Below are 26944 nucleotides of genomic sequence, written 5' to 3' on the forward strand. Positions count from 1 at the left end.
GGAAGCTGCAATGATATGACACTCACCGTTGAAACATTTATAAGGGACACTGTGATGTTTTTTTACTATACAACCCATTCATAAGGTCATGTAGACGTGGATGAAGTGAAAACATAAATATCTGCTTGATCCGAAACTTCTCCGGATCCGAAGAAGTCTTTAATGGTGAACGTTTAATCCCCAATTTGTGGTCCATTTAAGCCTTTTATGTGGCTATTTTTTTATGTCATGACTTAAAATGATTTGAGAGAAAATTTCAACGGCATGGATAAAATTATTACATCACGGTGGGTCCTAGAGAGCCCTGCCCGGATGGTAACGCAATCCTCGTCCCGTTACCAATTATGGCAGATAAGCTTGCCAACAGGGATTCCAAAGGAACTTCCGTTTATGGCAAGTTAGGTGGGGTCCACCGTGATGTTTAGGGAAGATCCACCACGTTCATCAGTTTTGAAAGATCAATTTAAACAATGGGCCAAAAAATGGTATAAATCCAGAGCTTAAGTATGCCGTACGTTAGTAAAAAGTGTGTAGTTAAATTCTTACCATTGAAACTTCTTTGGGTCCACCATAATGTTTATATCCCATCCATACCGTTCATAATGTCATTCCTACTAAGATAAACTTAAATGTTAAATATTTGCCAGAACAAACCCTGTCGTGGCCCTCATAAACTTTTAACGGTGACGTTACTCTCCCCTCTGTTTTTTGTGGTGGGGTCCTCTCGAGCTTTGCATGTGATTCATTTTTTGCATCATACCATAATATGGTCTGTCCAAATGGATGGACGGTGTAGATACAAAGCACACATCACGGTGTGGCCCACAGAACTTGTAGACGTCACTTCAGAAGGCTGGGCGTGCGTCCGAAAAAACAGCCGCGCGAGTCTTCTCCACATAGAGAGTCTCCTGCTGCACGGCTGCTTCATCCCGTCATTGTTTTGTATCCAACGGCTCCTAATGAAGCTCGTACTTAAGCACTGTGCGGCACGGTGCCCAGGAGACCGGGACTCATATATATATATATATATATATATATATATATATATATATATATAATTTCAAATACTACCCGTATCAAAAATCTCATTTCATGTCCCATGAAATCACAAAGGACATAACTCTCCTAAAACTAATTAAGTGGGAGAAAGTGTCCACTTGCTCCAGACATTATCTACAGTAGAGATGGTTTGTGGAATTCACTGATTGAATAGATCATGGGGCCCACACTTTGGGTTGCATTAGAAAAAGGGGTGGCAATGGGTTGGATGGTCTGGGGTCAACTGGCCCGACCCACTTCTGAAGTGGCTATGGCCCGTTCTGAGTAACTGAGTTGGGCTTCAGTTGGGACGCCGTGGGTTGGGTCCAGGCAATAATTCTTAGTTGGTTTAGCAAATGGGTTGAGCTTGGGCTAACCCCAACTCCATCCTAACCTTTTTAGATTTTTTTTATTTTTTTTAAGGGAAGATTGAAATATATATATATATATATATATATATATATATATATATATATATATATATATATATATATATATATATATATATATATGAAATGGAGATACAGGCAATATCCTATAACAGAGGGTGATAACACAAAATTCCTAAAACTTAAGCCCTGATCCAAGAATAAAGACAGTCGGAAAGCAGGTGGACCAGACCTAAACAAGAGATACTGACGGTCCAGATTCAATGTACATGTATGGTCCATCCAGGTTGTGGATACGCTTGAATTTTGTGCCAGGCTAACTGTAAAGCGGGCCTGATGAGCAGCTTGGATAATGAACATGTGTAGAAGCACTACGACCAAGTGTGGCCTGATGAGCAGCTTTGATAATGAACATGTGTAGAAGCACTACGATCAAGTGTTGAATGTAAGATCCCAACCATTGATTGATAATAGAATACCTTTAAGTTAAAATTCGAGGATTGCTTTATTTCTTTTATTGGCCATCTATACCACACTTTACATAATTTTCTATCAAGAAATTATAAATTTGCAATGGTCCATCTAAGATGGGCCAGAACATACGTATGGCTTGGAATTACGAGCCATTCGGATTCCTAGTGTTGAACGGTATCTGGTCCGACTAAGTGAGTTGACTCGGATGAGTCACATGGTGCTTTTTGGCCGAGTCTTGACACCTCGGTTCAATCCTCATTCGCTAGTAGAGCTGGGCATCGGGTCGGGTCACACCGAGTTAGGGCTGATCCAACTCAATCCGGTTTTTAAATAGGCTTGGCCTGAACTCGACCCGATGCGGTACGAAGTCCAACATGCCTGATCCGATCCGAGTCCAAGTCTAGCCTGGACTAATCTGGACCGAGTCTGACCCGGTCACAAGTATCGAGTCGGGTGTAGTGGCTATCCATGGGTTGAAATCACAACTCAAAACCTAGATTCACTTGCTAGAATTGCAACCTCTCCATTAACTACATGGCATATAGATTCGAAATGTTATATTAATATATGAGTTTCAGATCAAGCCGAGTCAATACTGAGTTGGATTTTTAGTTAGGTCGAGTCGAGTTACTGGTTGACTCGAACTCAACTCGGTTTGAATTCGGATTAGATGAAGTCAACTCAATTCGGATTGACTCAACAACTCGGTTTGGATTGAGTCGGATCCGAATGAGTCTGATGAGTCGAGTTTGCCGAGTTGAGTTATCCCGTGCCCAACTCTATTGGCTGTGTCAAATGAGGAAGCGGATTGCATACTGAGTAACTCAATATGCTTAAGTAAACTCTGTGGGGCTATCATGATTTATGTATTTTATGCATTTCATCCATCTGTTTTAATCGATCATTTTAGGTAGAGTTGGGCATCGACTTGAGTCAGACCAAGTTAAGGCTGACTAGAATTGATCCAGTTTTGAAATAGGCTTGACCCGAACTCAATCCGACTCGATACCGAGTCCAGCATGCCTTACTGGACTCGAGTTTGGTCTAGCTTGCACTGATCCGAACTGAGTTCAATTTGGTCAAAAATATCAAGTTGGATTGAGAGATGAGGGAAGGAGAGACCGAGAGAGTGGAGAGGAGAGAGCGGAGGAGGAGGGTGATGGTGGTGGGTGGTTGCTGGACTTGGAAGATGAGGAGGATAAGGGAGGGAGAGAGAGAGGCCAGGCTTGGAAGATGACGATGATGAGGGAGGGAGGGAGAGATTTTGGGATCGGGTCAGGGTAGGGTGCAGCAAGTAGGGTTAGAAAGTCGGGTTTCGGATTGAGTGGGTCTAATCGGATCGAGTTTCGGGTCAAGTTGAACTCGACTCGGTTTGAGTTCGGATTGGGCGAAGCCTACTTGGTTCAGACCGAATCACCCATTCAGTTTAGGTCGAGTCGGATCTGAATGAGTCGAATGGGTCGAGTTAGCCGGATCGTGTCGTCCGGTCCCCATCTCTAGCTTTAGGCAAGGAGCATTGAAAAAATAAAAATAAAAATTGAATCATATCCAAATCTTAGGTGGACCACACCCTGGAAACGGTGAGAATTGAATGCTTACCATGTAACCCTTCATCCATGTCTGTGTCACCTTATGAATAGGTTGGATGACAAATAAACATGACTGTGGGCCCTGGGAAGGTTTCAAGGTTATTGTTCCCACTGTTTCCTATGGTGTGGTCCACTTGAGCTTTGCATATGATTCAATTTTGGGATCATACCTTAAAATAATCTGGAACAACGGATGTACGGCATGGATAAGACACATACATCCATAGTGGGCCCCACGGAGTTTACTCAGTACGCAATCCGTCAAATGAATCCCGGATTCCACCAGTTGCTTCTCTGTCAGATAGCAGGACTCGGTTTCCTGCACGTAGGGAGCCTGTGCAACATTCTGTGGGGCCCAACATGATATACATCTAATTTGGAAACGGATTGGCTGCTCCCCCTGACACCAGCCACTCGCTGGTGGTCGGTGCTCTGTCGGCCCCACCATGATGTATTTGTTTCATCCATGCCGTCCATATATTTTTAAAGATCATTTTAAAGCACGAGACCAAAGATGAGGTATGTATCAATCTCAAGTGGACCACATTACAGGAAACAGTTTTGAATGAGTATTGACCATTAAAAACATTTTGGGGGCCATAAAAGTTTTGGATCAAGCTAATTTTTGATGTTTCCCTTCATCTGAGCCTGTATGACCTAATCAACAGATTAGATGTCAAATAAATAGTACGGTAGGCCTTAGGAGAATTTTACTGGTGGATATCCAATAACTATAGTTTTCATGTGTTGTGGTAGACCTGAGATTTATATCTCTCTCATTTTTGGGATCAAGCACTAAAATGATCTTTAAAACTAAAACTGGATGAAAGGAAGGGATGAAACACATACATTATGGTGGGGCCCACAGAGCACCGACCATCAGCCACGGGGCTGGTGGCAGGGGGAGTAGCCAATCCGTTTCCATCTAATTCATCCTTCATTCGCGCCAGCTCATGTTAATTTGGACAGTTTAACATCGCTACTTGTCGCCGCAGGTATTAACGTGGCGGGAACGATGGTTCGAAAACGAACTCTGCTGGTTCATAGCCACTCTTGCATATATTATCCCCTTATGCCCATTTCCTGAGATAATTTGTTAATCTGAACCGTCCATTTATTTTATCACCACAAAAAGTAAATGACATAAAAGTAATATTTTAATCTTAATATTTCTCTTTTATTTTTCTAGTTGAATGTGAGATCAAATATTTAGTTTTAATAATTTTACTTCATCCCAAAAACATTCTGATTCTTGGGATGATCTAAATAGAATGATATAGAGAATATGGACGGTTTAGATCATGAGATCACCTCAACACATTTCCCAATAGAGCAGCTACACATGAGTAACTCTCAGTCGCGACAGAGGCAAAATGGAATTGTAACCGGTCAGTTCTCGGGAGATTGGTAGACTAAGGATCACAGGAATATGGTAGAGCTAGCATCTTCTTACAGTATCTTTGGTAGAATGATATTTCAATCGGGACCGTCCTTATAGTGGGCCCCACTATGCATGAAAATCCTTGAAGTTACACTTACAAAAAATGATCCTAGCCATATAAACATTGTCCTTCAAAATGCGGTTGTACGAAAAAACTGTTTGGGGAGTTATTTGCTACTCTGATACTACATCAAGTCCAGTTAAACCGACTGAATTGTGGGCCCACTATCGCGAAATCGCATTTCCGAATCAGATTGTTCTTGAAATCGTAACCACTGATTCGTGAATACATTTATTGAAATAGGATCTTTAGATAATTTCATTTTTAACCGTCCAAAAAAACGTCCACCAATCCGTTAACCAAATAATCCATCAAGAGTAATTTTTCATCCATGATATATCTAAACTGGGACCCATGATTTGGACGGTTTATTTTGAATTATTTGTATACCAAATGTTCAATTTCTAAGTAATTTCTGGGTGCCCACGTATCATCCGTCAGAATTTTCTTGACAGTCAAAGTTGTTATTTGACCTTCCAATAAGTTTAATTTCGAAAAAGGCATAGGTAATGAGACCCACCAGATGAACCGTCTTGATTGATAGTTGACACTTCCACCTATACTATAAACAGATGGATCTACCATATTTCGGTCCTCCTTGATCTACCATGTTTATCTTCCTCTCGTGATCCCTCCAATACGGTACGGACGTCAGTGCTGAAAAACCTCTGTGGGTCCCACCATGATGTATGTATTTTATCCACACCGTCCATCCATTCTTTCCTGCTTATTTTAGGGTATGAGCCAAAAAATGAACAGATCCAAATCTCATGTAGACCACACTATATAAAATATTGTTGATTGAATGCCTACCTTTAAAAAAAAAAAGATAGGGCCCAATGTAAATTTTATTTTCATCCAAAACTTTTATGGTCTACCTAATATTTGGATCTGTCTTATTTTTAGGATTTTCCCTAAAAGGAGCTGGAAAAATAGATGGACAGTATGGATAAAACACATAAATGATAGTGGGCCCACGGAGCTTTTCCAGCGCTGACGTCGGTACTGGAAGGGTCCCTACCGAATCCGAGTCCTTGAGAAGTTTTGATACTCTGGCAGAGTGTGATGGATGATACGCACTCATTTTGAAATTTCTTAGAAACTGCTTACTTGGAATAAACTTAAATAAAATTAAACAGTCCATATTACCTTTTCCCTGTTTAAATTCCCAATAAACCAAAAAATAATGCTTCTGTATTTATCTGACCATGTGATTAGTGGACACTCATTGGACAGCTAAACTTAAAAAATCCAACGGTCCTATCTAAACAAACAAGTATCAATGAATCTGATGTTTGGATTATTAAAATAATCTAATTTTAAAACTATGAACTAGAAAACAGTGGGATCCACAATTTAGTCGGTTTAATATAAGTTAATGTATTCGACATGTACAAGTTCTGAGCGCCTGCGTATCGAGAGTGCAACGGTGCCAGAGTACCATATAACTACCCTTAAATTAGCAGAATTTCGTTATGGATCTTGCTCTTAGCACCTCAATCCTTTTGAACCTGTATAACCTGAGGCTGATGGAGATCGACACCCACTCATTTGCCACAATCTACGCCGGAAATTCCATCCATACAAAGTCATCTTCTTCCTTCCACTTTCTCTTCTTCGCTGCTTCAGGCAAATCCACAAACAGGTTGCATGCGCAACCAAAATTCAAAGGAAAGTGTGATATTGGAATCGCTTTCTGTTATACTAACAAAACATCAAGACGATGATGATGATGGACGGTCGAGAGACGCTGATGTGCGTCGAGGATGACGATGAGTTCTTCGAGTCCTTCAATCGAATATCCTGTGCCGTCCCCGTCAGTGTCGGTTCTTACCGATCTGACGAAGATGACGACGACGACGAATATGACGACAGCCGGATGTCCTTCGCCTCCGCTGTAGGTCCGCCCATGGATTGCCGCTTCTCGACAGCGTCGATGGCGGATGCGATGCCAGTCATGCACGATGAAGAGTACAATTTCTGGATGGCGGAGCCTATGTCCATTCAGGAGCGGCGGGTGCGATTACTGCAGGGCATGGGATTGGGCGGAAGTAAGGAGCTCCTTCGGGTCGCCAGCTCTGAATTCTGCCGGGTGAATTCTTCGAGAGCTCCCATGGAGACGAGAACAGCAACAGAAGCGGATGTGGCAACGGCAAAACCAGAGGGAACAACCGTAGCGGCATCGACAACTAATGACGAAGACTCTTTGCATTCGGTACTCGCTCGGTCGAGATCCGCTGGAGCTGTGGTTGTGCCAACATCAGACATCAAACACCAGGCCGCTCTTGTCCGAACGAATTCAGCACCGTCGTCACTTTGCACATACCGCCGGTCGGATTCTCTCGGGAGCTCCGAAGGGCAGTCTGGAACGAGCATGGTAGGCGGGGCCACTGATGAGGCGTTGTTGGCTGATAGCGCCCTCTCCTTCTTCAAGATAAAGGACTTGGATACCGGGAAGGAGTTCATCGTCAAGGAGTTTAGGGAGGACGGGACGTGGAACCGTCTCAGCGACGCAGAGACCGGGGAGCAGCTTACGATGGAGGAATTCGAGAGGTGCGTTGGCTATTCCCCCATCGTTAAGGAGCTGATGCGGAGGGTGAATAGCCAGAAGGGAGCTGGGGATGGGAATTCATCTCTCTCCAACAATTTCAGCAAATCAACCAAGAAGAAAGGTTGGTTGAAGAACATAAAGGGAGTCGCGAATTCGGTATCTGGGCTTATAGGGGAGTGGGAGAGAGACAGCCTTCTGTTGGGGCGATCTGGCCGGCACTCTTCTTCCTCGTCACAGAACGATTGGATGAAAGTTCGTCATCGCGGCAAATCATACAAGGAATTCACAGGTCTTCACATGTGCCAAGAGATTCAGGCACACCAAGGTTCCATTTGGACCATCAGATTCAGCCTCGACGCTCGTTACCTTGCGAGCGCAGGTGAAGATCGTGTCATCCATGTTTGGCAAGTTCTTGATTGCGAGAACATTCTGTCTGTAGCATCTGAAGAGGGTGGCAGCAATGCCAGCCCTGTCCTATCCCCTTCATTGTCCAATGCTTCACCGGATCGACCTCCCATTCCTCGAGCTGATGCTCAAACCTCAGAGAAGAAGAGAAAGGGGAAGATCTCGTCAGGTAGCAGGAAGGGCTCCTCCGCTCGCCAGAATATTTTTGTGCCGGAGACCGTTTTCTCGCTCTCAGATAAACCTCTCTGCTCTTTCCAAGGTCACCAGGATGATGTCTTAGACCTATCTTGGTCTAAATCTCAGGTCGGCAGTACATTTTCTTTCCCTTTTTTTTTTTTTTTTTTTCCATGCTTGTTGTGTCGAATCTTAGTTGGAAAATCCTTTTAACAAGATGTCACTCCCACTTCTAATCGCATTTCAATGTTACAAATCACCCCTTCTTTCTTGCATTTTATAATTGCCAACATTTTGAAGCAGAAGGTTCTTTGCTTCCACACCCAAAATATTTTGGCAGCTTCTGCTTCATGCTTCGTACAATTATAGGCATATTTCTTTTGAAATCTCATGGAAACAGAGATGCCCATTACTTTCCTATAAATTCGTCCTTGATGCTCCTATATTTTCATGTTTTACTGGTAAAACTGAGATATGATATTTATTGCAAGTCCCTTTACAAAAGTGAGGCGACTAATTTAGAACTGAAACCTTTCGTCACTTTAATCTTCATATATCTTGCATTTACAGAGGGTTCAGGCCATAAAAGTGTTTGAACCGTCAGATCATCAGTTTTCTTCAACTGATTGGGATGGACCAGCGTTGAAATTACAATTCTGAAATTATCCTCTTGATGATCTTAAAGCTGGTTTGTTCTATCAATGTCTTGAGTGGATATTGAATTATCCCTAGAACCCGGTGTTTATCACAGAGAACCGAATTTGCATTTTTTTGGGATTTGATCCTTGCATGCAACATATTTCTTCTTCCTTTTATTATTTATTATTTATTATTTATTTATTTTTTACATGCAACACACTGAAAGGGTCACATTGTTCTAGTCTTTTTTGCATTTTGAAGCTCTTTAGTAATCAGGTTGACTGTAGTTTTGAGTGGTGAACATCTCAATCTTTTATAGTGCCAAGCTTGATAGACTGATATAAAACCTTTGGGTGTCCCCACACATGAAACCCAGGAGCAAACAACTTGAAGAGAGGACCACAAGACAAATAGTCACATATTTACAGAAACTTAGTTCCATATGATGGCCTGGGTGTTTAGAAACAGTTGAAGAGGAGAAGCCCAATAACAAAGATCATAGAAAGCCTGAACCAAGCTAAACAATGCCTTACACATGAAGATTAAGCACCAGGACATACACCGTGGACTCCGGTGTATAGTCAGACTCCCTAGTGCCCAAAAACGGCACCATCACTCCTCCATTTGGCTTCACAGTACCCCCAATTCACTTCATCTCTCAGAAACAACTCTATGAGGAGTCCAGTACAATGAATCTGATCCATCATGTGTGGAGAAATCCAAGAAACAGGTACTGATTTGGGGAAAATCCAAGAAATAAGAGATTTACAATTTTTCTGCCCGAAGAGAAAAATGGTCCAAACATACTTCAGATGAGCTCCAAAAATCTCACAAAAATCACCATAAATCTTCCAAGTTCAAGATGTATTAAACCATGTTCTTCTAGATAAAAAAGGGGCCATACTGTTTGTACAATTGCTGACATCAGCAGATTCCTGTAGCACTAGTCAACGTGAAGAACCTCGCTCTAATACCAAGTTGACTTGAGAGATTTAGTGAGTGGGGGGAAGAGAAGCGGAGAAAGAAAGAGAAGAAGTAAGAGAGGAGAGTTTTGGGAGAGAAGCTCAATATTGTGTATTAGGGCCATAAGCCTTAACACACCTTTTAGTATATCACTAGAAACACACATACATGCTCCTCAAGAACACACAACACTATGAACATGCACACACACCCAAATAAATACACACTGACACTATATAAGTGCATTGCATTTTCTATAAACTCCACATAGGACCTCCTCCACTTGGTCAGTGAAATTGCCTACTGCATGTTTTAGTTGATCTACATGCTCTATAAATGCATAGATTAATTGGATTACTTGTAGAAATTTCTTCTTCTTCACTTTTTTTTATGTTTTGTTACTTCCTTTGAAGCCACTAAGAGATGTTGTAGTCTTGGGAACTCAACGATCACTACTCTGGTACCAAAATGGTGCAAACTGGTTATTGAGACAATGGGATCTTGACACTGGACTTGCAAAAAATGGACAAGAATATTTGTGTAGAGAGGGAGAAAAAACTTTATTGATATCAAAGTGTGCCTTACAATACTTCAAAAAACCCACACTTGATTTTTTTTTTGTAACGCCTAACTCCACACCCCCCCCCAAATCATAGACCCATAAATAAGTCTTTAACGAGAGTCCACCTAAGGTGGTAGAAGCCTGATAATACTAGAGGCAAATCTAGGAAATAATCCTCCAAATATTCAATCACATCTTCAAATTTCAAATATTGATATTCAGACACCAAATTTACAAAGTAAGCAGCCCGAAATTAGCACATGTTAATGTTAGGCCCTACGGTGGTTCGTGGGCCTAGGTGTGCCATGGCCCTACTGTGGTTCGTGCTCTTTTGACTATATGGATATGTGGCCCACTAACTGGTCAGACTGTTTCACAGTCACAATCCACTAATTGGATCATGGGTGATCTTGGGTTTGCATTAAGATGCTAAGCCATGTGCTTGGATCACCTTTAATTATTCTACTGACCAGTGGACTATATGAGAATGGCAAGTGTTAACTGGCCATCATTTTGATGATATCCTCGGCGGCTGTATTGGATTTGATATGAAGAGCATTAAAATAATCTATTATTATATGATTTTGCAAGCATTGAAGATCATCTATATTGACAAATATGCTGATTAACTTTAATGGGTTTGCAGCAATTACTTTCTTCTTCAATGGACAAAACTGTTAGGTTATGGGACATGGAAACCAAGTCTTGTTTGAAGTTGTTTGCGCACAATGACTATGGTGAGTTTGTTGATCAATCATTTCCTATGTGTTCTTCATAGCCTAGTGGAACCCATTTGTTGAAATTTATGAAGGTTCTATCTTCTGTTGTTTACAATGTTGAACTCACTCTTGGTATGCTACATAAAAATTTGATTTTGATGGACATTTACAAGATTTTACTTTCATTATAATTTACTTTTACCTTTTTCAATTTGGATTTGGTTGAGCAGTAACTTGCATCCAGTTCAATCCAATAGATGATCAGTACTTCATTAGTGGATCGCTTGATGCCAAGGTCCGGATATGGAGTATACCAGATCGTCAGGTTGTTGACTGGACTGATCTACATGAAATGGTTACTGCTGCATGCTACACTCCTGATGGGCAGGTCTAGCTAGATTTAATTTAGTTATGAGCAAATCTGCTTGTGCGTTGTTTAGTCCATATGATAAATGATTTTATTTTTCCTTTGAAGAGTGCCCTAGTTGGTTCACACAAAGGGAGTTGCCGTTTATACGACACATCAGGTATGGACCTTTTTTGTTAATTTCTCCATTGATTTGTATAATTTTTCTCATGGTTTAATTCTTCTTGAATATTTATTGCCTCGTCTTATTCACAAATAACATACAGAGAAGAAAAAAGAAAAAAAGAAAATGAAAGTCATTGTAATGGTGCCAACACCACCCAGAGCAGCACCAATGTGACATCAGCTTGTTGGTGGACACTTTTATGGATCCAATTAGAGCATTTGTTTTCTTTTTCAATTGTTTTTTTTTTTTTTTTAAACAGCATGCTCCCTATATTGTCCCCTTGTTTTATTGTATTGTCTTGAATATTTATTGCCTCGTCTTATTCACAAATAACATACAAAGAAGAAAAAAGAAGAATGAAAATGAAAGTCATTGTAATGTTGCCAACACCACCCAGAACAGCACCAATGTGACATCAACTTGTTTGTAGACACTGTTTCATGGACCCAATTAGAGCATTTGTTTTCTTTTTCAAATTTTTTTTTTTTTCTTAATAGCATGCTCCCTATATTGTCCCCTTGTTTAATTGTATTAGTTGCAGGCAATAGCGCTGATTGTGATTATGTTAACAAGGTCTCAAAAAGCTTCCCTGTTGTCAACAATATTAATCAAAAGGTTCAGTTATCTTCAATTATTTCACAAACATAGTAACCCCTGGATACATGCCACAATGCTGAATATTGAATGAAATCCTAGCTTTAGATGTTTTAGAACAACATCAGCAGCCGTAGCAACATCTTCGTCAAAACATTGTCCCAACTTTATACAAGTCCTATTTTGCCAAAAATTCCTATGGAAGTCACTATCTTTGGTAAGTGAAAAACCTTCATAACCCTTCTCAGGACCTCTATCCAAGTCCTTTGAGGCCTGCCTTCCTCCTTTGAGGCTCTCCAACCCCATTGTGAATGTCACCAATTTTCTTAGTAAGTGTCTGAACCATCACAATCGGGTTTCCATCATTTTATCTATGATTCAGACTACTCCCAGGTGGTTTCGGATGGCCTTTTCATGATTCCATCCTTTATTAGCCTTTCTAGACATCAATCTCAGGTGTAATCTTGATTCTATGTCCATGCCTGCTAATTTTCTTGCTCAGTAACTATTAGATGTAGAATGAAGGTGGGGAGGCTTCCACGGTGGCTTAGGAAGATTGAAGGTGGGGAAAGGTTAGCTAACTGCAACGGGAAGGAAATCACAGGGACTGAACAGGGGTTTTCAAGACTGACGGGTGAGGGTGGTAACGATAGCATGCAAGTCGAGGGGTGCAAAACCGGGAGATGGAGCCTGAACAATTGTAAACAGGTGGAAGCCGGCGAAGGCAGACTGGGGAGGAAGAAACTGGATGAGTTTTTGATGTTGTATATTGCCGGGTTCCAGATGGATGGCTTTCGATCAATTTCTCCCTGGAGTTCGGAAGGGAAGGTGTGGTGATGGATGTGGTACTACCTAGAGACCAATACTCTGTCATCCCTAGAGGTTTTTTCTTTCGTTTGGATGAGCTCTGAAGATGAATTAGCTTGTGCGGTGAGGCTTCTTCAATGGGAAAGCTTCAGGGAGAATAACCTACTAGTTCAGAGGGCTAGGTCTGGCCTAGAGTTGAAAAATAAAGAGGTGCTGGGGGTGTCTGGTAATTTTGGAGGCAATAGGTCAGTAGGGAGCATAAAAGGGGGGACGGCGGAGGTTAGGAGGGAGCGGGGGTCCTTCTCAAAGGATCATGGTGCTTTCTCAGCTTCGTATAGGGATGTTATTGTAGGGGGGAGGCAGCAACCCCCTACAATAGAGCTTCCGGGATTTTCTGGGGCGGAGATGGAGATCCTAGCAAAGACATTTCACTGCGAGCAGGTTCGGGTGCATTCGACAGTGGTGGACAAATCGTGGGAGATGTTGAGAAAGTCTCTGGTAGCTGAAATGGAAGATCATGTATCTCTTCCCCAAATTAAACTTTGGTTGGTAGAATTTTGTGGCTTAGCTCCTGAGCGCTACTCACTCAAGCCATTCGGGAACAATGTCATCTAGTTACGCCTCCAGCTTGCTAATGGCTGCGTCAACAGAGGTGGGCCGATTGGAAACAACAACTCATGCAATTGCTGAAGCTGAATATTGTTCCATGGCCTCTACAGCAGCAGAATTAACATGGCTTCCATTTATTTTCATGATGTCAGTGTTCCTCGTTCTAAGCTACCAACTCTCTATCTACTGTGAGTCTGTGACAACACCAATGCGTTGTACATGACTATTAATCCTGTCTTTCATACTCGGACAAGTCATATTGAGCTGGATTATCATTTTTTTGGTGTGAAACGGTTGCTCTTGGATTGCTTGTCACACACAGGCATCTTCACTGGCCTCTGCCTCAAATGTCTTTTTGGATTTGTGCTTCAAGCTCGGCGTTCAACCTCTGTCTCATTTGTGGGGAACAGAGGAGATTCCATCGATTGCAAATTGGTCCATATCATCACAAGATCAACCAGCATCATTATCGACATTTCACAAGATTAACTTGGATCCTTTTGAAGTTGGAATTATCTTTTCCTTTCTAAATATATGCTAAATGTATCTGTGTAACTCTGTACATCAAGACTGTACTTCTCAAGCTTTATGTTGACAGGAAGGATCATTTCATTTACTGCCATAAAGACTTCTTCAGGCCACCCATTTAATTTTTTACTTCGTTTGCAGCCTTGATGGCCAGTGTTAAGAAACTAGGTATACTTTTTCTATTATCTTGTGGGTTTTAAGGTGGGTCCTATGCTGGCTGGGTGTATCCTTTTGATTTCATTGAATGTGCACCACAGTGGCACTAATTCACCTTTCACCTAGAACGAAACATTTAATTGGTTACTGGTGGATTTCTTTTTTCTTGCTTCATCACCCCATTCACAATATGGTCCACCTGATAGATGGTCTCGATGAGTGAAAGGATGGTGCTGCCTGTATGAAATGGTGGTGGATAAAAAGGGGATATTTCAGGTAATGCATTCTAAAATTATTGGTGCAAAATGGAATTTGTTTTCCCTGCTTATTTCCATCACTGTCTATGGGAACTGTTAAGCTTGTTTTCTTTAGGTGCCTTTGTTATTCTGCATAAAGTCTGACCTTAAGCAACTTCTGTTGGTCTCGGCTCAGGGATTAAGTAAAATAGGATTCTTCGTAAGCTTTGTATTTTTTATATGAATTTGAAAGTACGAGGCCAAATTATTTGCTATTCATTCACATTGTATTTTCCGCAAGTGACATTTCCATTTAGCTCTTCTATCTTTGTCAGTTTTCTATGTACTTGTTTGTGGTCATTTGAGTACTGATGTCTGGAGCAATCTACTTTTAACAATATCCATATCATGACTCAGATTGTAAGCTGGTTCAGATAGCGCAGATGGAAATTCAAACCAAGAAGAAGAAGGCTAATCCAAAGAAGATTACTGGTTTCCAGGTATTCTATTCATTTCAATTACCCACATTCAACCTTTTCTGACAAGCTAACTGTTCGTCAGGACTTGTAGATTTTTTACTTCCTCAATGACTGATTCTCATTTTTTTTTTTATTTTTATTTTTTTCTTTCTAGAATGTAAAACTCTGCATATTTTTATCTATGCCATCTAATTCATCTTTGAACAGTTTTCCCCAGGGAACCCATCTGAAGTGTTGGTTACCTCTGCTGATTCTCAGATCCGTATCTTTAATGGTGTTAATCTCATTCACAAATTTAGAGGTATTATTTGCAAGTTACTATGAGCATTGGGGCTATGACAATGTTGTTCTTTCTTAGGAGTCTTTTGGATAAGCGGACAACTCACTTAAGACAAGGATGTCCATATTTTGTGTTTGCGCACATGTTGTCCATAGATGTTGCTGTTTTTCATTTGGATGACACCTCCTCGGAAGTATTTTTTTTTTTTCTTGAAGAGGGTGCTGGCAGGGCATGTGCATGAGATTCATGCCCTATAGTAAGACTGGGTCCTAAAATGTGAACATGCTCTCCTGGAATCTGGGCCATGCATTGTTGGCTTGCATCATTGGTGTACAACTACAGCAATAATATAGAGAGCATTCAGTTTCGAGGAGGGTATACGGGCAGCTGCATTCCGCCTTTTTGAACAACACTAATTCAATTTTTTGGACAGCCTTGTCCAGATGGACAGTCTTTCCGCGAGTTTAGGAACCAAACATGCTTCAGCTCCTTTGGATATGGACATCCCTGTCTCAAGTGGAGTTGTCCCATGCATCCAAATGACCCCTTAAAGTCTTTAACGATTTTATAGTTGTGTAGTATTTGGGCTTGCTACACTGTGTGAGCATGGGGATCCTGCGCAAAGAAATTTTGTACATCGCTTTAACTTTTTTATGATTGCAGCAAATTCACTATATCATTATTTGATGAACAAAACTTTGATTGGTTCTCTTAAGTCATCCAAGAGCTGTAGGGATATAATTGTCCATTCAACAGGGAATCTTGAATACCAAGGAGAAGAAGTAGAGCATTCCTTTTGATCCTCTGGGTGGAATGCTCTGTCCATTGAGACAAACTGAAAACTCGAAAACTCGAATCGAGACCTAGCTGGGTCAGGTCAACTCAAAGACTTGAGCAGGTCTTTACTTAACTTGATATTTTACTAATTAAGTTTAAAAGTATTTAGCCCGTGTGGTACATTTAAATAGGAGTAATATATAAAATACCCTCATTCAAACACAAAAGTGTGGCATAACTCACTGGAAGTGTGCCTGTTCTCCATTCACACACACACACACACACACACACATGGTTTTGTCAACTCCCAACTGAGTTAAGCTCTGCAGAGGGTTTCCAAGAGAGCTTGAAATCTCCTTGAGTCGAGTTCACTCGATCAAGTTTTGAGTCAAGTCACTGAGTTTTAGAACTATGAGACAGACCTGTTTTTATTGAAGACGATATGGATGTAGAAGATATCAGAACAATCAAGGAGATGGCCATATAAAATTTTCATATAGAGGTGAGCCAGCAAAGCTCCAGGGTGAGAGTTTATTCACTATTACCAAACTAATTTTGGTCTCTAAAAAATCCTGAAAATCCAGATATTGGGGATTGGTTTTGATGGTAGAGTACTCAACGTCTTTGGTTAAAAAAGGTGATGGCTCTTAAGCACGACTGTGACTTGACTTTTCCAAGAGCAGAAATTGTCACCATGACCATTGGTAGTAGGATTCCTCAAAGGATTAGAGGACATGAGGACCTAGAGAAGAAAAAAACATGAAGAAAAAAGAGAGAGAACGGTGAAGAAGTTCAAAAGCAAGGATGAGAAAGGGAACAACAAAAAACAGTTATGTAATGGCCGTTACATGACGGTAATGTAACCATTACATGATGGTAATGGTGGGTCCTTACTCATGGTTTAGTGGTAGACTCACAAGAGTTTCAACTTTCAACACTAAGGTCATGGGTTGTGTGGGTGTGTGCGTAAAAAAAAATAAAAATGATGGTAATAGTGGGACCTGTTACACGATGGAGGGCTCTAACACCCATTCTGAAAAAAAAGGCCGTAGCAGGCCCATAACGTCTGATATGGGGCCGATACATTTATCTTTCTTTAAAAAAAAATTGACTGTTACAGGGCCATAACAGCTGTTACGGCCCATACCCTAACAGCCATAAGGCTGGCCATTAAGGCTACTGTTACTGTTGTTGAATACCTTGGTTATGATAACTTGCACAGCACTTTGAACACGTGATAGACTTCAAGCCTAGACGAGAAAAAAGCGAGATGGTTGTAACAAGATTTACCCTTTCTTTTAATTAATCTATGAAGAATATTTGAGTGTGAACAAGAAATTCAGGAATAAATTGTTTGGGAGGGGCGTAACAGCAAGATGCTGTTCAATATAGCCGAAATCAGGAGCTATCTTTTTAGAAAGCAAGGAGTGACATAAGCGTATTATATTATTTGCCTGTCGTAGCTCTGGACAAATTGATGGGTGTTGGGGGGTGGGTAATGCAGGTTGATCCTTTCGAATTTGATGACCTCTCATCATTTCATTTATTTTTGAATCTGGTCTTTTGTTTGCTTTTAATTTTCTAATTTTTTTTAATTTTTTTTCTTTCTAACAAACAAGTTGAGGAAGTACAACAATGAGATGATATATTTTTACAGAGTCAATTGCTCTTTGTGTGCTTCTCTCAAATTGTCTTTTGTCATGTTTCATTGCTCTCATGTTCTTTAAGCTCTTATATGTTTTTATGGTCTTGATCCGATCTTCATTATTCTAGTAGGGCACTCAGTTTCATAAATTTGTGTTTTGTTTCAAACATTACCCGTTGTGCCTCCCTCCTACTACAAATATTTTCTCTTACTCAATTAAGCTGTGACAAATTTCAGCATGAGCTTTGCTAAGCGTTTGCAATAAAGCTCATGTACACACCACATATGCTAGCATGGCACATTGGTACGAGATCCAATCCATCCATCAGATTGGTCCAACCTTCTACATGTTTTCCCAAAAACCAAATCAGGTCTACTCAGTATGTGGGCCCAATAAGGGAAATGGGTTGATGGATTAGACAACTTCAGCCAAGTTTTTCAAAGCTGTTCTTTTTTTTTTTTTTTTGCAAACTGTGGCCCACTTGATTAGTGGATCAAGATCAACCTGATTATTGGGCTAGGGCATTCATATATTGGTGCTGTTCTAACAGATGGATTGGATCTTAGACCAATCATTCCATGCTGGCATGTGGGGTGTGTACATGAGCTTTACTGCACGTGTGCGGGCCTGGCAAAGCTCTTTCAGTATTATATCATTAACTTCATCATTGTGACTTGCTACCCTGCATAGTGAAAAATTTCGTTCTCGGCAATTTCTCAGCCTAGAAATTTCTCGAGAGATTTTCAAATTTTGAGGTTTTTCTATGGATACTATCGGGAAAATGTCGTCAAAAATAAAAATGTTTAAAAATATTTATTGTAAAGGGATTTTTACAGCAAAATCCTTCAGACTGGGATTTTACCAAATGCTTTATCCAGGAACCAATATTACTGGGGAGTGCTTTTTCGGAGGTGAATTTATGTTGCTGCCCTTGTATATATTTTTTGCAAAGTGGGGATTGAGAATTGTGGTGCCCGTGTGGTATGTGTCTAACATCCAACCTATCAGCAAATGAAAACCAACAATATTATTAGATGAACCAAAATTATGGAGGATCCAATCATAAAGTGGGCCAATCCATTAAAAAAATATATACACACCATTCAAAACATCCAAATTTTTTTCAGCCTATTTGATGATTTGATTAGCTGGATTACTTGTTCGTGTGACCATCATGGCGGGGTCCATATGTTGGACAAGTTAGATGTTTCACACATACCATGTGGGCCTCACAAGTCTCGACTTTCACTACTTTCTAAAGGGGAAAAAAGAAGAAGAAAAGAAACAAAAAAGATTAGGGCATTTTTGTAATTTCCTTTCTCCAAAAACACCTCCTTGTCATTTCAAGTTGTGGAGGCATTATTTAGTAAAATGTCGACTCTGGGAGAATTTTGCGGTAAAAATCCCTATCTTAAATTCCTTAATGTTTTTACTGTTTTTGGAGTTAATATCATGATAATATTGAGATAACATGTGATATATTAAAATCTTGTGATAATTTGAAAATGTCGCTATAGTATTTTGAATTTTTCGCGATATTATCGCGCGTGGGATTTTTCAAAATCTCAGTATATTTGTCACATTGCTGCCCAAGAGCTAAAGTTATTGCAACTTCTGCTTCTTCAATTAACAAAAATCAGCTTTGTAAATCACCTTATCTACTTATTTACCAACACCCGAGCCTTTTATGATCAAATACTTTGACGTTTATCTGAGCAATTTGGCTGTTAGAGCTTGTCTTTGTGCTCTATTGTGAAAATTCTATTGGTATGTACATGATAGCTAAAAGTCGCTTATGACAGGTTTCCGAAACACCAGCAGTCAAATATCTGCATCATTCACTACAGATGGGAAGTATGTCGTATGTGCAAGTGAGGACTCTCAAGTGTACGTATGGAAGCGAGAAGAACTCCGCAATGTGGGTGGTAGTGGGAAGAGGAAAGGTTTTATCACAACTAGATCACATGAACATTTTCATTGTAAAGATGTATCGGTTGCAATCCCATGGCCTGGTGTTAACAAGTATGAGCCACCATCCTTGTCCTTGCCCTTAGGATCAAGGAGGCAAAATCATAACCATCCTCCAAAACACACTAACACACAACCAGCCTCTTCCGGAGATCCTACCCTTGAAGAGCCTGTCATGGGCAGTAGCAAGAACCATTTCCCACCTCTTCCAAAGAAAAGTTTATCGGAGTGGGCATCGCCTTGCCCAGACGAAGAACTCGCCAACCCATCTCGTTCAGACTCAGGGATTGGTGGCTTATCATCTGCTAGCGGTTCTCCTTCAAAGTCTAGAGGATTATCATCCATATCTTCGTCTGCATTTTCTCCATCGTCACCATGGCGGTGGTATGATGCAAATAGCACTGGGAGTAGTGGTGTCCAAACCGCAACAGCATGGGGTTTGGTGATTGTGACGGCAGGGCTTGGAGGGGAGATCAGGACATACCAAAATTTTGGGTTGCCCATAAGGCTTAGCCGCCAGGCTAATCTATTTTGAAGTGGTAACCTATTGGTTATCGACATCCCAAACGGGAGGGAGATTAACTTATTGTCATTTTTGTTGTTATTTCTAAATCAAGCTTCCATCCTGTACACAAACTGTAAATGTAAATGTATGATATATTGTTCTTACTAGTGGTAGAGTTGGAATACAAGAGGTTTTTTTTTTTTCTCTCATAAGGTTGCCCCACATTTGTACAGTATGGGCTTTTGCTTTCTTCCATTATAAAAATTTTCTGATCTAAGTTTATATATAACTTTGGAAATTTCTCCTAAGCTTTCAACAAACCATGTACAGACATCATATTGCCTTTGAACTAGCCAACTGATGTTTTACTTGTTTGGATTTGAGGTCTTGAAATTAATGTTCAGTACAATGAACTTCCGCATACATAATGACATGGACTTGATGTTTTGGATTGAATAATATTTTCTTGCTTAAGAAGCTACAGTATATCTGCTCATGTTTGAAGGTTGTAGCAATATTGACATGGCCGAGTATCCAAAATAGAGTCCACTTCTATTATATGATTGAATCCTTAGTTGCATGATGTTTTTAATCAAGTGCCACTTAGGCTTCGAACATGCTTTTCATGTTCTTGAAGTTCAGTCACCAAAGTTCAATATGTATGTATGTCTTGTTGTTCTATGCTTCATATGTTTAGTGTTGAACATGGGTAGGTCTGGATGACGTGTCATATATCATGGTGGTATTAGTATGGGTGTTGGAAGATTTGAGCTTCACGAGTCCAAAGGAAGAGTAATGTATTTTCTGATATGTATTATCTTGCTGTTTTTATCCTCTCTCTCTCTGATTGTCAAAATCTTCTCTCTCTCTCTCTCTCTCTCTCTCTCTCTCTCTCTCTCTAGCTAATAATGTGATGCATTTTTTGTTCTGTTGTTTAGAGAGATACATGGTAACATTTAGTGGAATATTCATCTACAAGCCCATATTACTGGATTGATGCATTTTTTTTTTTTTTTTTTTGCTGTTTCCTGTTGCTTTTCCCTTCGGTTTTTGGTATGGAGTTTCAGTTCGCTATCTCAACGGTCTGTTTCTCTCTGTTCTGTAGTTTCCTGTTGCTTTTCCCTTTGGTATTTGGTATGGAGTTTCCTGTTGCCCAACACTATTGCCTATAATCAACTGTAGCAGACAATGGCATAGATAGTTTTGGAAGCAGAATCATAGTGAGGAAGACAGGCGAAAGTAGAGAGAACTTAATTTTAAAAAACTAAAACATGAGCTGTTCAATTTAAGAGCTGAGATTGTGATTATGATTACCAAATTCCCATGAGTCAATCTTTTTCCCCTTTGAGAGGATGTACTACATGAAAGCACGAGTGTTTGATGGGTTCCAATTGCCTATGTAAAGAGTATCTTTTGGATCTTGATTTGCCTTCTTTCTCCCAATGAGTGCATTCAATCCAAATGTTAGCACATCTCTGCGCCCATTTAAACAGAACTGCTTAGTGACATCATAAAGCAACTGCCTTAAGAACTCTCTACTTAGATGCACTATTGAATTGAATTGCAAAATAAGAAAATGCACCAAAACTACTTTTTGGGTCATTTTCCCTTTGACTAAACTCTATTCGTCATCACTTGTCCATCCAAACACGACCAAACACTATTTAAAAACCAGCATTACTATACACTCCAGCATGTTTTGCTGAGAGAATAGAGTTCTTGGTCTCCCTCTACCATGGTTGTTTCTAATGACAAATAGTTGCAGAATGTGTTGCTGAGCATTTCAGACAAGATGTTTTTCAGGCGCCCTTCTATCAGCAACCCTTAAGCTTTGATTATTCCCAGCACCGCTAGGGAGAACAGAAAATGTTGCAGAATGGTTGATGTCATTTTAGGTTCCACGAAGTAAATACATTATTGAGATTTGTCAGATTGTTGTGTTTCAGTTTCAGGTTCTGTTTTGTAGTCTGTGAGGGAGTAAAGGTACGCAAATGACCCGATTTCTAAATGTTTTGGTAAACTAGATGTTTTTGCTGGTAGCAAAAAAAAAAAAAAAACAACACTTCCTAAACTGTTAAAGAAGTTCATCATGCCGCACATGAAAATTTTGGTTCTTGATATAGGGAAAAGATATAATCTGTCCATTTATTTGAAAAATGATTTGTTATGGGCACAATCACTAAGCAGCTGGTAGATAGTTATATTTGTTGCTTTTCTCAATGATATCCATTAAAATGCTGCAGGTTTCTCATCTGTTTGCTGAATGGTGTCGGATTTGTGAACTTCCTGGTATGAATGATGCATCTTATGCCCATTATATTTCACAATTGCAGCAAAGTGGGCTACTTAAAGGTGACGATATCACAGATCGCTTTTTCTGCATCCTTACGGTAACTTTTCATGCTTATAGTTATGTTTGCAGGAGATCTCCAAATCATTGGAAATTTGAGTTTTGTGTCATAATTCATTGGTCTTGAATTTCACTAAGTTTGTTTACTCAAGAATTTGGTAATTACATATGATAGGAAACAATAGTTTTCGGAGCAATCCAGATTCCAGATTCCAGACAAAGAAGGGTTGAGCATTAGCATGGTTGATCTCCTTGGGCGGGCTGGTTGTCTCAATGAGGCCTACAATCTGATGAAGGGCTGGTTGTCTCAATGAGGCCTACAATATGAAAATCTTAATTCATATAAGCAACCTTATTTCTGAAAATAATATTCACCACAGCGGATCTCTATGATAAGTGTTATGATGCTTGTGGGGGTGGCTAACAGTGGAGTGTGTACTGACAGTGGGGTGTGTACTAACAAGCTAACCTTTAAGAAAAAAAAAAAAACTGTGCCAATGAGCTAAATACCCTCTTCTATGCCCAAAATTACTTCCAATGTCCTTTTAAAACCCAAGGTTCACGAGTCATGACTCTCAGAGGAGTAATTGCATTAGTAAAATTGTCCAAAGCTACTCGTGCTATATATAGTAGAGATATATAGATGTTTGTTAGTTATGCCAACTGCATGATCTCATTAGAAGTAGTTTAACATGATTTTATATGTGTGGACTTGAGAAGTGACCAATCTTGGTTTTACCCTTACTCTGCCAACGTACTTGAATATATTGGTTGCATTTGTTCTTCCAGAGATCTGGTTGTTTTTGTTTTGAGAAAATCAAATGAGCCAATGTCTTGCGAGAGTTGAGTTGGTGTCCTTTTATTCAGGTTCATTAATTATGGGATTGAGCTTTGGTATGGTTGCAATCACTTAATAATGTCTCCCTTGCAGGTTCCGTTGAGAAGTGACCAATCTTGGTTAGTTATGTAAAATATAGATATTGATGAATGGGGCCAGTAGCTGCTGCAGTTACAAGTTTTTTATTGGATGCGGCTTGTAGTTGAGCTCATCGCAGGCTAGGCTGTATGATGTATAAATGAAGTGGGTTTAGAGATAAGTTGTTGCGGCCCTTTGTCAGGTGGTGGATGTGTATGGCCTGCTTCACAAGTTCGATCCAAACCACTTAGAAACTCAAAAACTGTCTGAACCATTTTGAGCTGTCTATTGAACCGCTAAAAAGTTGTACAAACTGCAGTTGAACACATATCAACTGTTAGGTTTTACCATAATTACATATGTAAACACATGTAAATCTATGGACATGGGGATGATATCACAGTTCAAGCTGGTGGTTGAAATTGCAGGGTGAACAGTTTGATTTCCAGCTTTTTTTCATTTTTTCAATTTTCTTTTCTTTTCTTGAAAGCATTGATTTGTAATGCAGCATTCTCATTTGTTGTAGCACACTGTTATACCTCTTCAGCACCTCGTAAGCTTTGGTCTTAACCTTGTCAGCCGAGCTTTCGAATTTCAGGTATGTAAACATGTAACTTAACAAAGCAATGTACCCTAAAATCCATATCTGTAGGATCTGTGCTGGGACTGTGCACATCTGTATCTGTAATTTGTCTCCTGTCATCATCATCATCTCAATTTTCTCCAATTCGTGGTTCGGTTTCAAATGATATATTGGCAAAAGTTCTACAGTTGGCTGTCCACTGGACATCAACCCTCTCTTTTACTGAACTTGCCACGACAGAGGCTAACATTAACACCACTCACATGCAATCACGATTCCACCCAATATTGACCCCCAAGCCAACCATCAGATGCACACCCCAAAGGGTAAGCAAGTGGAGTTATTGGGGTGTAGTTTCAATGCAAACCACTAAGCAGAATTATTCTTTTTATTGCAGGCCAATGCTTTTGCAAAGAAGCTTGGCTATGTCTCTCCACTTCAAGCAGGCCTAGTGAAATTGCAGGTGACTGATTCTCATGCTTGTCACATCCAAGATCAGTTATTATTCTGATTTTTTGTGAAAGAGTTGTGGTTAGTGATGAGATAAATGCTACAGGCCCTTCTTTTGGGGTGAGGAATATATGTTACCTTGTGAAAAAAGCAGAGAAGAAATGGCGGAGTAGGCTGTTAAAGCAGGAAGGGAAGCCTCCTGTGTTTTTGAAAGTAGACTGGGACAAATGGGTCGATGAAGATGAAGAGCAAGAACACAAATGTAAGTTGTCCACCCACTTTTTTTTTTTTTTTTTTTGAATCTTGAACACTTACCTTTTTATGTATTTTTTTGTATGCCAGGTTGCATTTTTATTCGTTGGTCTGTGCTAGATATCTGATTATTTCTGTATGTCGCAGCTGGAGATGACATGGACTTCGGTGGCATGGATTTCTCGGTATGTAGCCAAGTCTGCTTGTGAAAAGCCACAAGAATGTGCAGTTATACAAGTGAAGCTTTTGTTTGATGAGTTTTTCTAATCCCACAGTCACTTCTATACATGGATGAGTAAGCAGTGCATCAGGTTTCTCTCCCTAATTAAAAATTACATGATGCTGTGCATTAAGTCATTAGGTGGGCCACACATGTATGGTAGAATTTTTTTGGTATCTGCCAATAGTATTTCTTTGCCTTGAGTAATAGGTGTTCCATATCTGCATTACTTTTTAAAATTTTTTTTTTTCTTTTTTACAAAAATAAACTGGGATTTCGACACGAGAACCAAATGGGTAATAGGTGTTCCATATCATTATTTAAAGGTTGTAAACTTGTTTTTGAGTTTTAAGGAATTTATTTCGAATTTTAGAAAATTAGTTCTATTTTCTTATTTTCCTCTTGAATTCGAGGTATCTCTGTGAGGAGTCCAGAGAAGCTTCGTGAATTTAGAGTAGTAGTTATCCCCTGAGGAAGACGGTGCTCAACCTCAATGCGTCCTTCCCACTGTGAGAAGCGGATAACCCATGCAAGCATCAATCTGAGACTGCAAAGGGCGTCCTTGAGCTTCTTGATGCCAAGCCCGCCCTCCCATTTTGGGACTGCAATCCTCTTCTAGCTTACCTAGTGCATTTTCTTTCTGCCCTTGTCCCATCCCAGAAGTTTCAGAATTCTCTTTCTAAATATTGAAGAAACCTGGTCGGGATGGCTGCTGTCGCCATAACGTGAATACGCATGCTGCCCAATACATGATTGATCAACAGAACCTTGCCCGCTTGGGTCTGCAATAGGGATTTCCAACCTGCAATCCTGCTAGAAACACGTTCAAACAATGGTTGAAAGAGGACAACAGATAAGAAAACTAAGCGACTGATCTATAGATGGCCAACTGGTTCTCAAAGATTTGTTACGAGCGGCAACAAACTTCTCCCAAGCGAACCATCCACTCTGCTTTGACTTGTTGATCTTCTTGCCTGAGACAATTTGATACCGATCAAGGAAGTCAGTAACATCTCTCAGCGAGCTGATGCTCTCGTTGACTTATGTAGAGAGGGTCGCAGACACTTTGATATCCAGGATGGACTAGAGAAGGCCTGTTCGGAGGCGGAAGTATTCCGGACCGTCAGAACCTTAAAACAGGCATATCTCACAAACTAGAATGAGTTGTTGACATATCATATATAATTTTGGATAGGAGAAGCTACTTTAGCCAACCAACCTTGCTATGCTGGGTTGCCCATGATGAATTTGTGAGATTCCATCATATCCTTCATTTTATTTATGTTTTTATTATTTATAGTAAGTTTTAGTTCCATCATAACTTTTGATCCATTGAGTTTTAGGAGTTGTGTCCAACATGAAAAATGCTTAGAAAAATTAGGAGAACAAAGTGGTTAGTCCAAATAGGACACTATTTTTGCCGACAACCATGAGGTCGAGTGGAAATCATGACCGTTTATAAATAGTAAGTTTACTATTTATATTAAGTCACGATTTTAGGGAGTTTGAGTAATATTTTGATCCCGAAACTTCTTCCTATGGTTCATATCACTATTTAAGGGGTTGTAAATTTTTTTTTTTTTTTTTTTTTTTTTTTTTAATTTTTATCAATCAATTTATTTTGGATTTTATTAGAATTTATTTCTAATTTATATCTCTCCTCGTGGATTCGAGGAATCTCTGTGAGGAGTCTAGAGAGGCTCCATAGATTCAGAGTAATTATCCCCTAAGGAAGACGGTACTCGACCTCATCACGCCCATCCTTGCATTATTGATGAATAGAATAGTGTCATCTATGTACAAGAGATGCGAAATACTTCCATTGCCTGAATCAAATGGTGGATCAAGATGTTGTTCGTTGGCAAAATGAAGAACAGCCCCCTCCGGGTTCAGATTATGGAAGGGCTGGGGTTATCGGCTCCTCCCTACCGGAGGGACCGGGTAGAGATAGTCAGATGGGTGAAGCCGGTTAAGGATTGGGTAAAGTTAAATGTAGATGGATCGGCTAGAGACAACCCCGGTATGTCAGGAGGAGGTGGAATCTGCAGAG

General features: G+C 40.1%; 2 protein-coding genes across 8 annotated transcripts; both read left to right on the forward strand.

The window, feature by feature from the left end:
- Positions 1–6329: 6329 nt before the first annotated feature.
- On the forward strand, positions 6330–20345 carry LOC131257758 (uncharacterized). 4 transcript variants are annotated; one of them, XM_058258609.1, is made up of 7 exons: positions 6330–8251; positions 10933–11023; positions 11236–11330; positions 11481–11532; positions 14886–14968; positions 15155–15248; positions 19453–20345. In XM_058258609.1, the coding sequence occupies exons 1-7, from the start codon at positions 6716–6718 to the stop codon at positions 20151–20153; spliced, it is 2652 nt and encodes an 883-aa protein (XP_058114592.1). In that variant the 5' UTR covers positions 6330–6715; the 3' UTR covers positions 20154–20345. The 4 variants fall into 4 exon arrangements, with proteins under 4 accessions (XP_058114592.1, XP_058114593.1, XP_058114591.1 ...); XM_058258608.1 differs by having other exon boundaries at positions 6333–8251; positions 11236–11393; XM_058258611.1 differs by having other exon boundaries at positions 6334–8251; positions 11236–11393; positions 15165–15248; positions 19453–19853.
- Positions 20346–21456: 1111 nt separating this feature from the next.
- LOC131257760 (uncharacterized) lies at positions 21457–25072 on the forward strand. Of its 4 annotated transcripts, none has more exons than XM_058258612.1 (5): positions 21457–22513; positions 23916–23987; positions 24370–24435; positions 24529–24684; positions 24822–25071. In XM_058258612.1, the coding sequence occupies exons 1-4, from the start codon at positions 22343–22345 to the stop codon at positions 24544–24546; spliced, it is 327 nt and encodes a 108-aa protein (XP_058114595.1). In that variant the 5' UTR covers positions 21457–22342; the 3' UTR covers positions 24547–24684; positions 24822–25071. The 4 variants fall into 4 exon arrangements, 1 of the variants encoding a protein (XP_058114595.1); XR_009177623.1 differs by lacking the exon at positions 21457–22513 and adding an exon at positions 23152–23818 and having other exon boundaries at positions 24822–25067; XR_009177624.1 differs by lacking the exon at positions 23916–23987 and having other exon boundaries at positions 21460–22513; positions 24822–25065.
- Positions 25073–26944: the final 1872 nt, after the last annotated feature.

Source organism: Magnolia sinica, chromosome 10 (assembly GCF_029962835.1).
Source record: "Magnolia sinica isolate HGM2019 chromosome 10, MsV1, whole genome shotgun sequence".
Taxonomy (NCBI): Eukaryota; Viridiplantae; Streptophyta; class Magnoliopsida; order Magnoliales; family Magnoliaceae; genus Magnolia; species Magnolia sinica.

Bases quoted from the DNA above. Each gene is read 5' to 3' on its own strand.
- LOC131257758 (XM_058258608.1), top strand. From the start codon at position 6,716: ATGATGATGATGGACGGTCGAGAGACGCTGATGTGCGTCGAGGATGAC. The intron at 11,024-11,235 runs GTGAGTTTGTTG...TTGGTTGAGCAG, and splicing joins GTTTGCGCACAATGACTATG to TAACTTGCATCCAGTTCAAT. The intron at 14,969-15,154 runs GTATTCTATTCA...ATCTTTGAACAG, and splicing joins AGAAGATTACTGGTTTCCAG to TTTTCCCCAGGGAACCCATC.
- LOC131257760 (XM_058258612.1), top strand. From the start codon at position 22,343: ATGATATCCATTAAAATGCTGCAGGTTTCTCATCTGTTTGCTGAATGG. The intron at 22,514-23,915 runs GTAACTTTTCAT...CATTTGTTGTAG, and splicing joins GCTTTTTCTGCATCCTTACG to CACACTGTTATACCTCTTCA. The intron at 23,988-24,369 runs GTATGTAAACAT...TTTTTATTGCAG, and splicing joins GCCGAGCTTTCGAATTTCAG to GCCAATGCTTTTGCAAAGAA.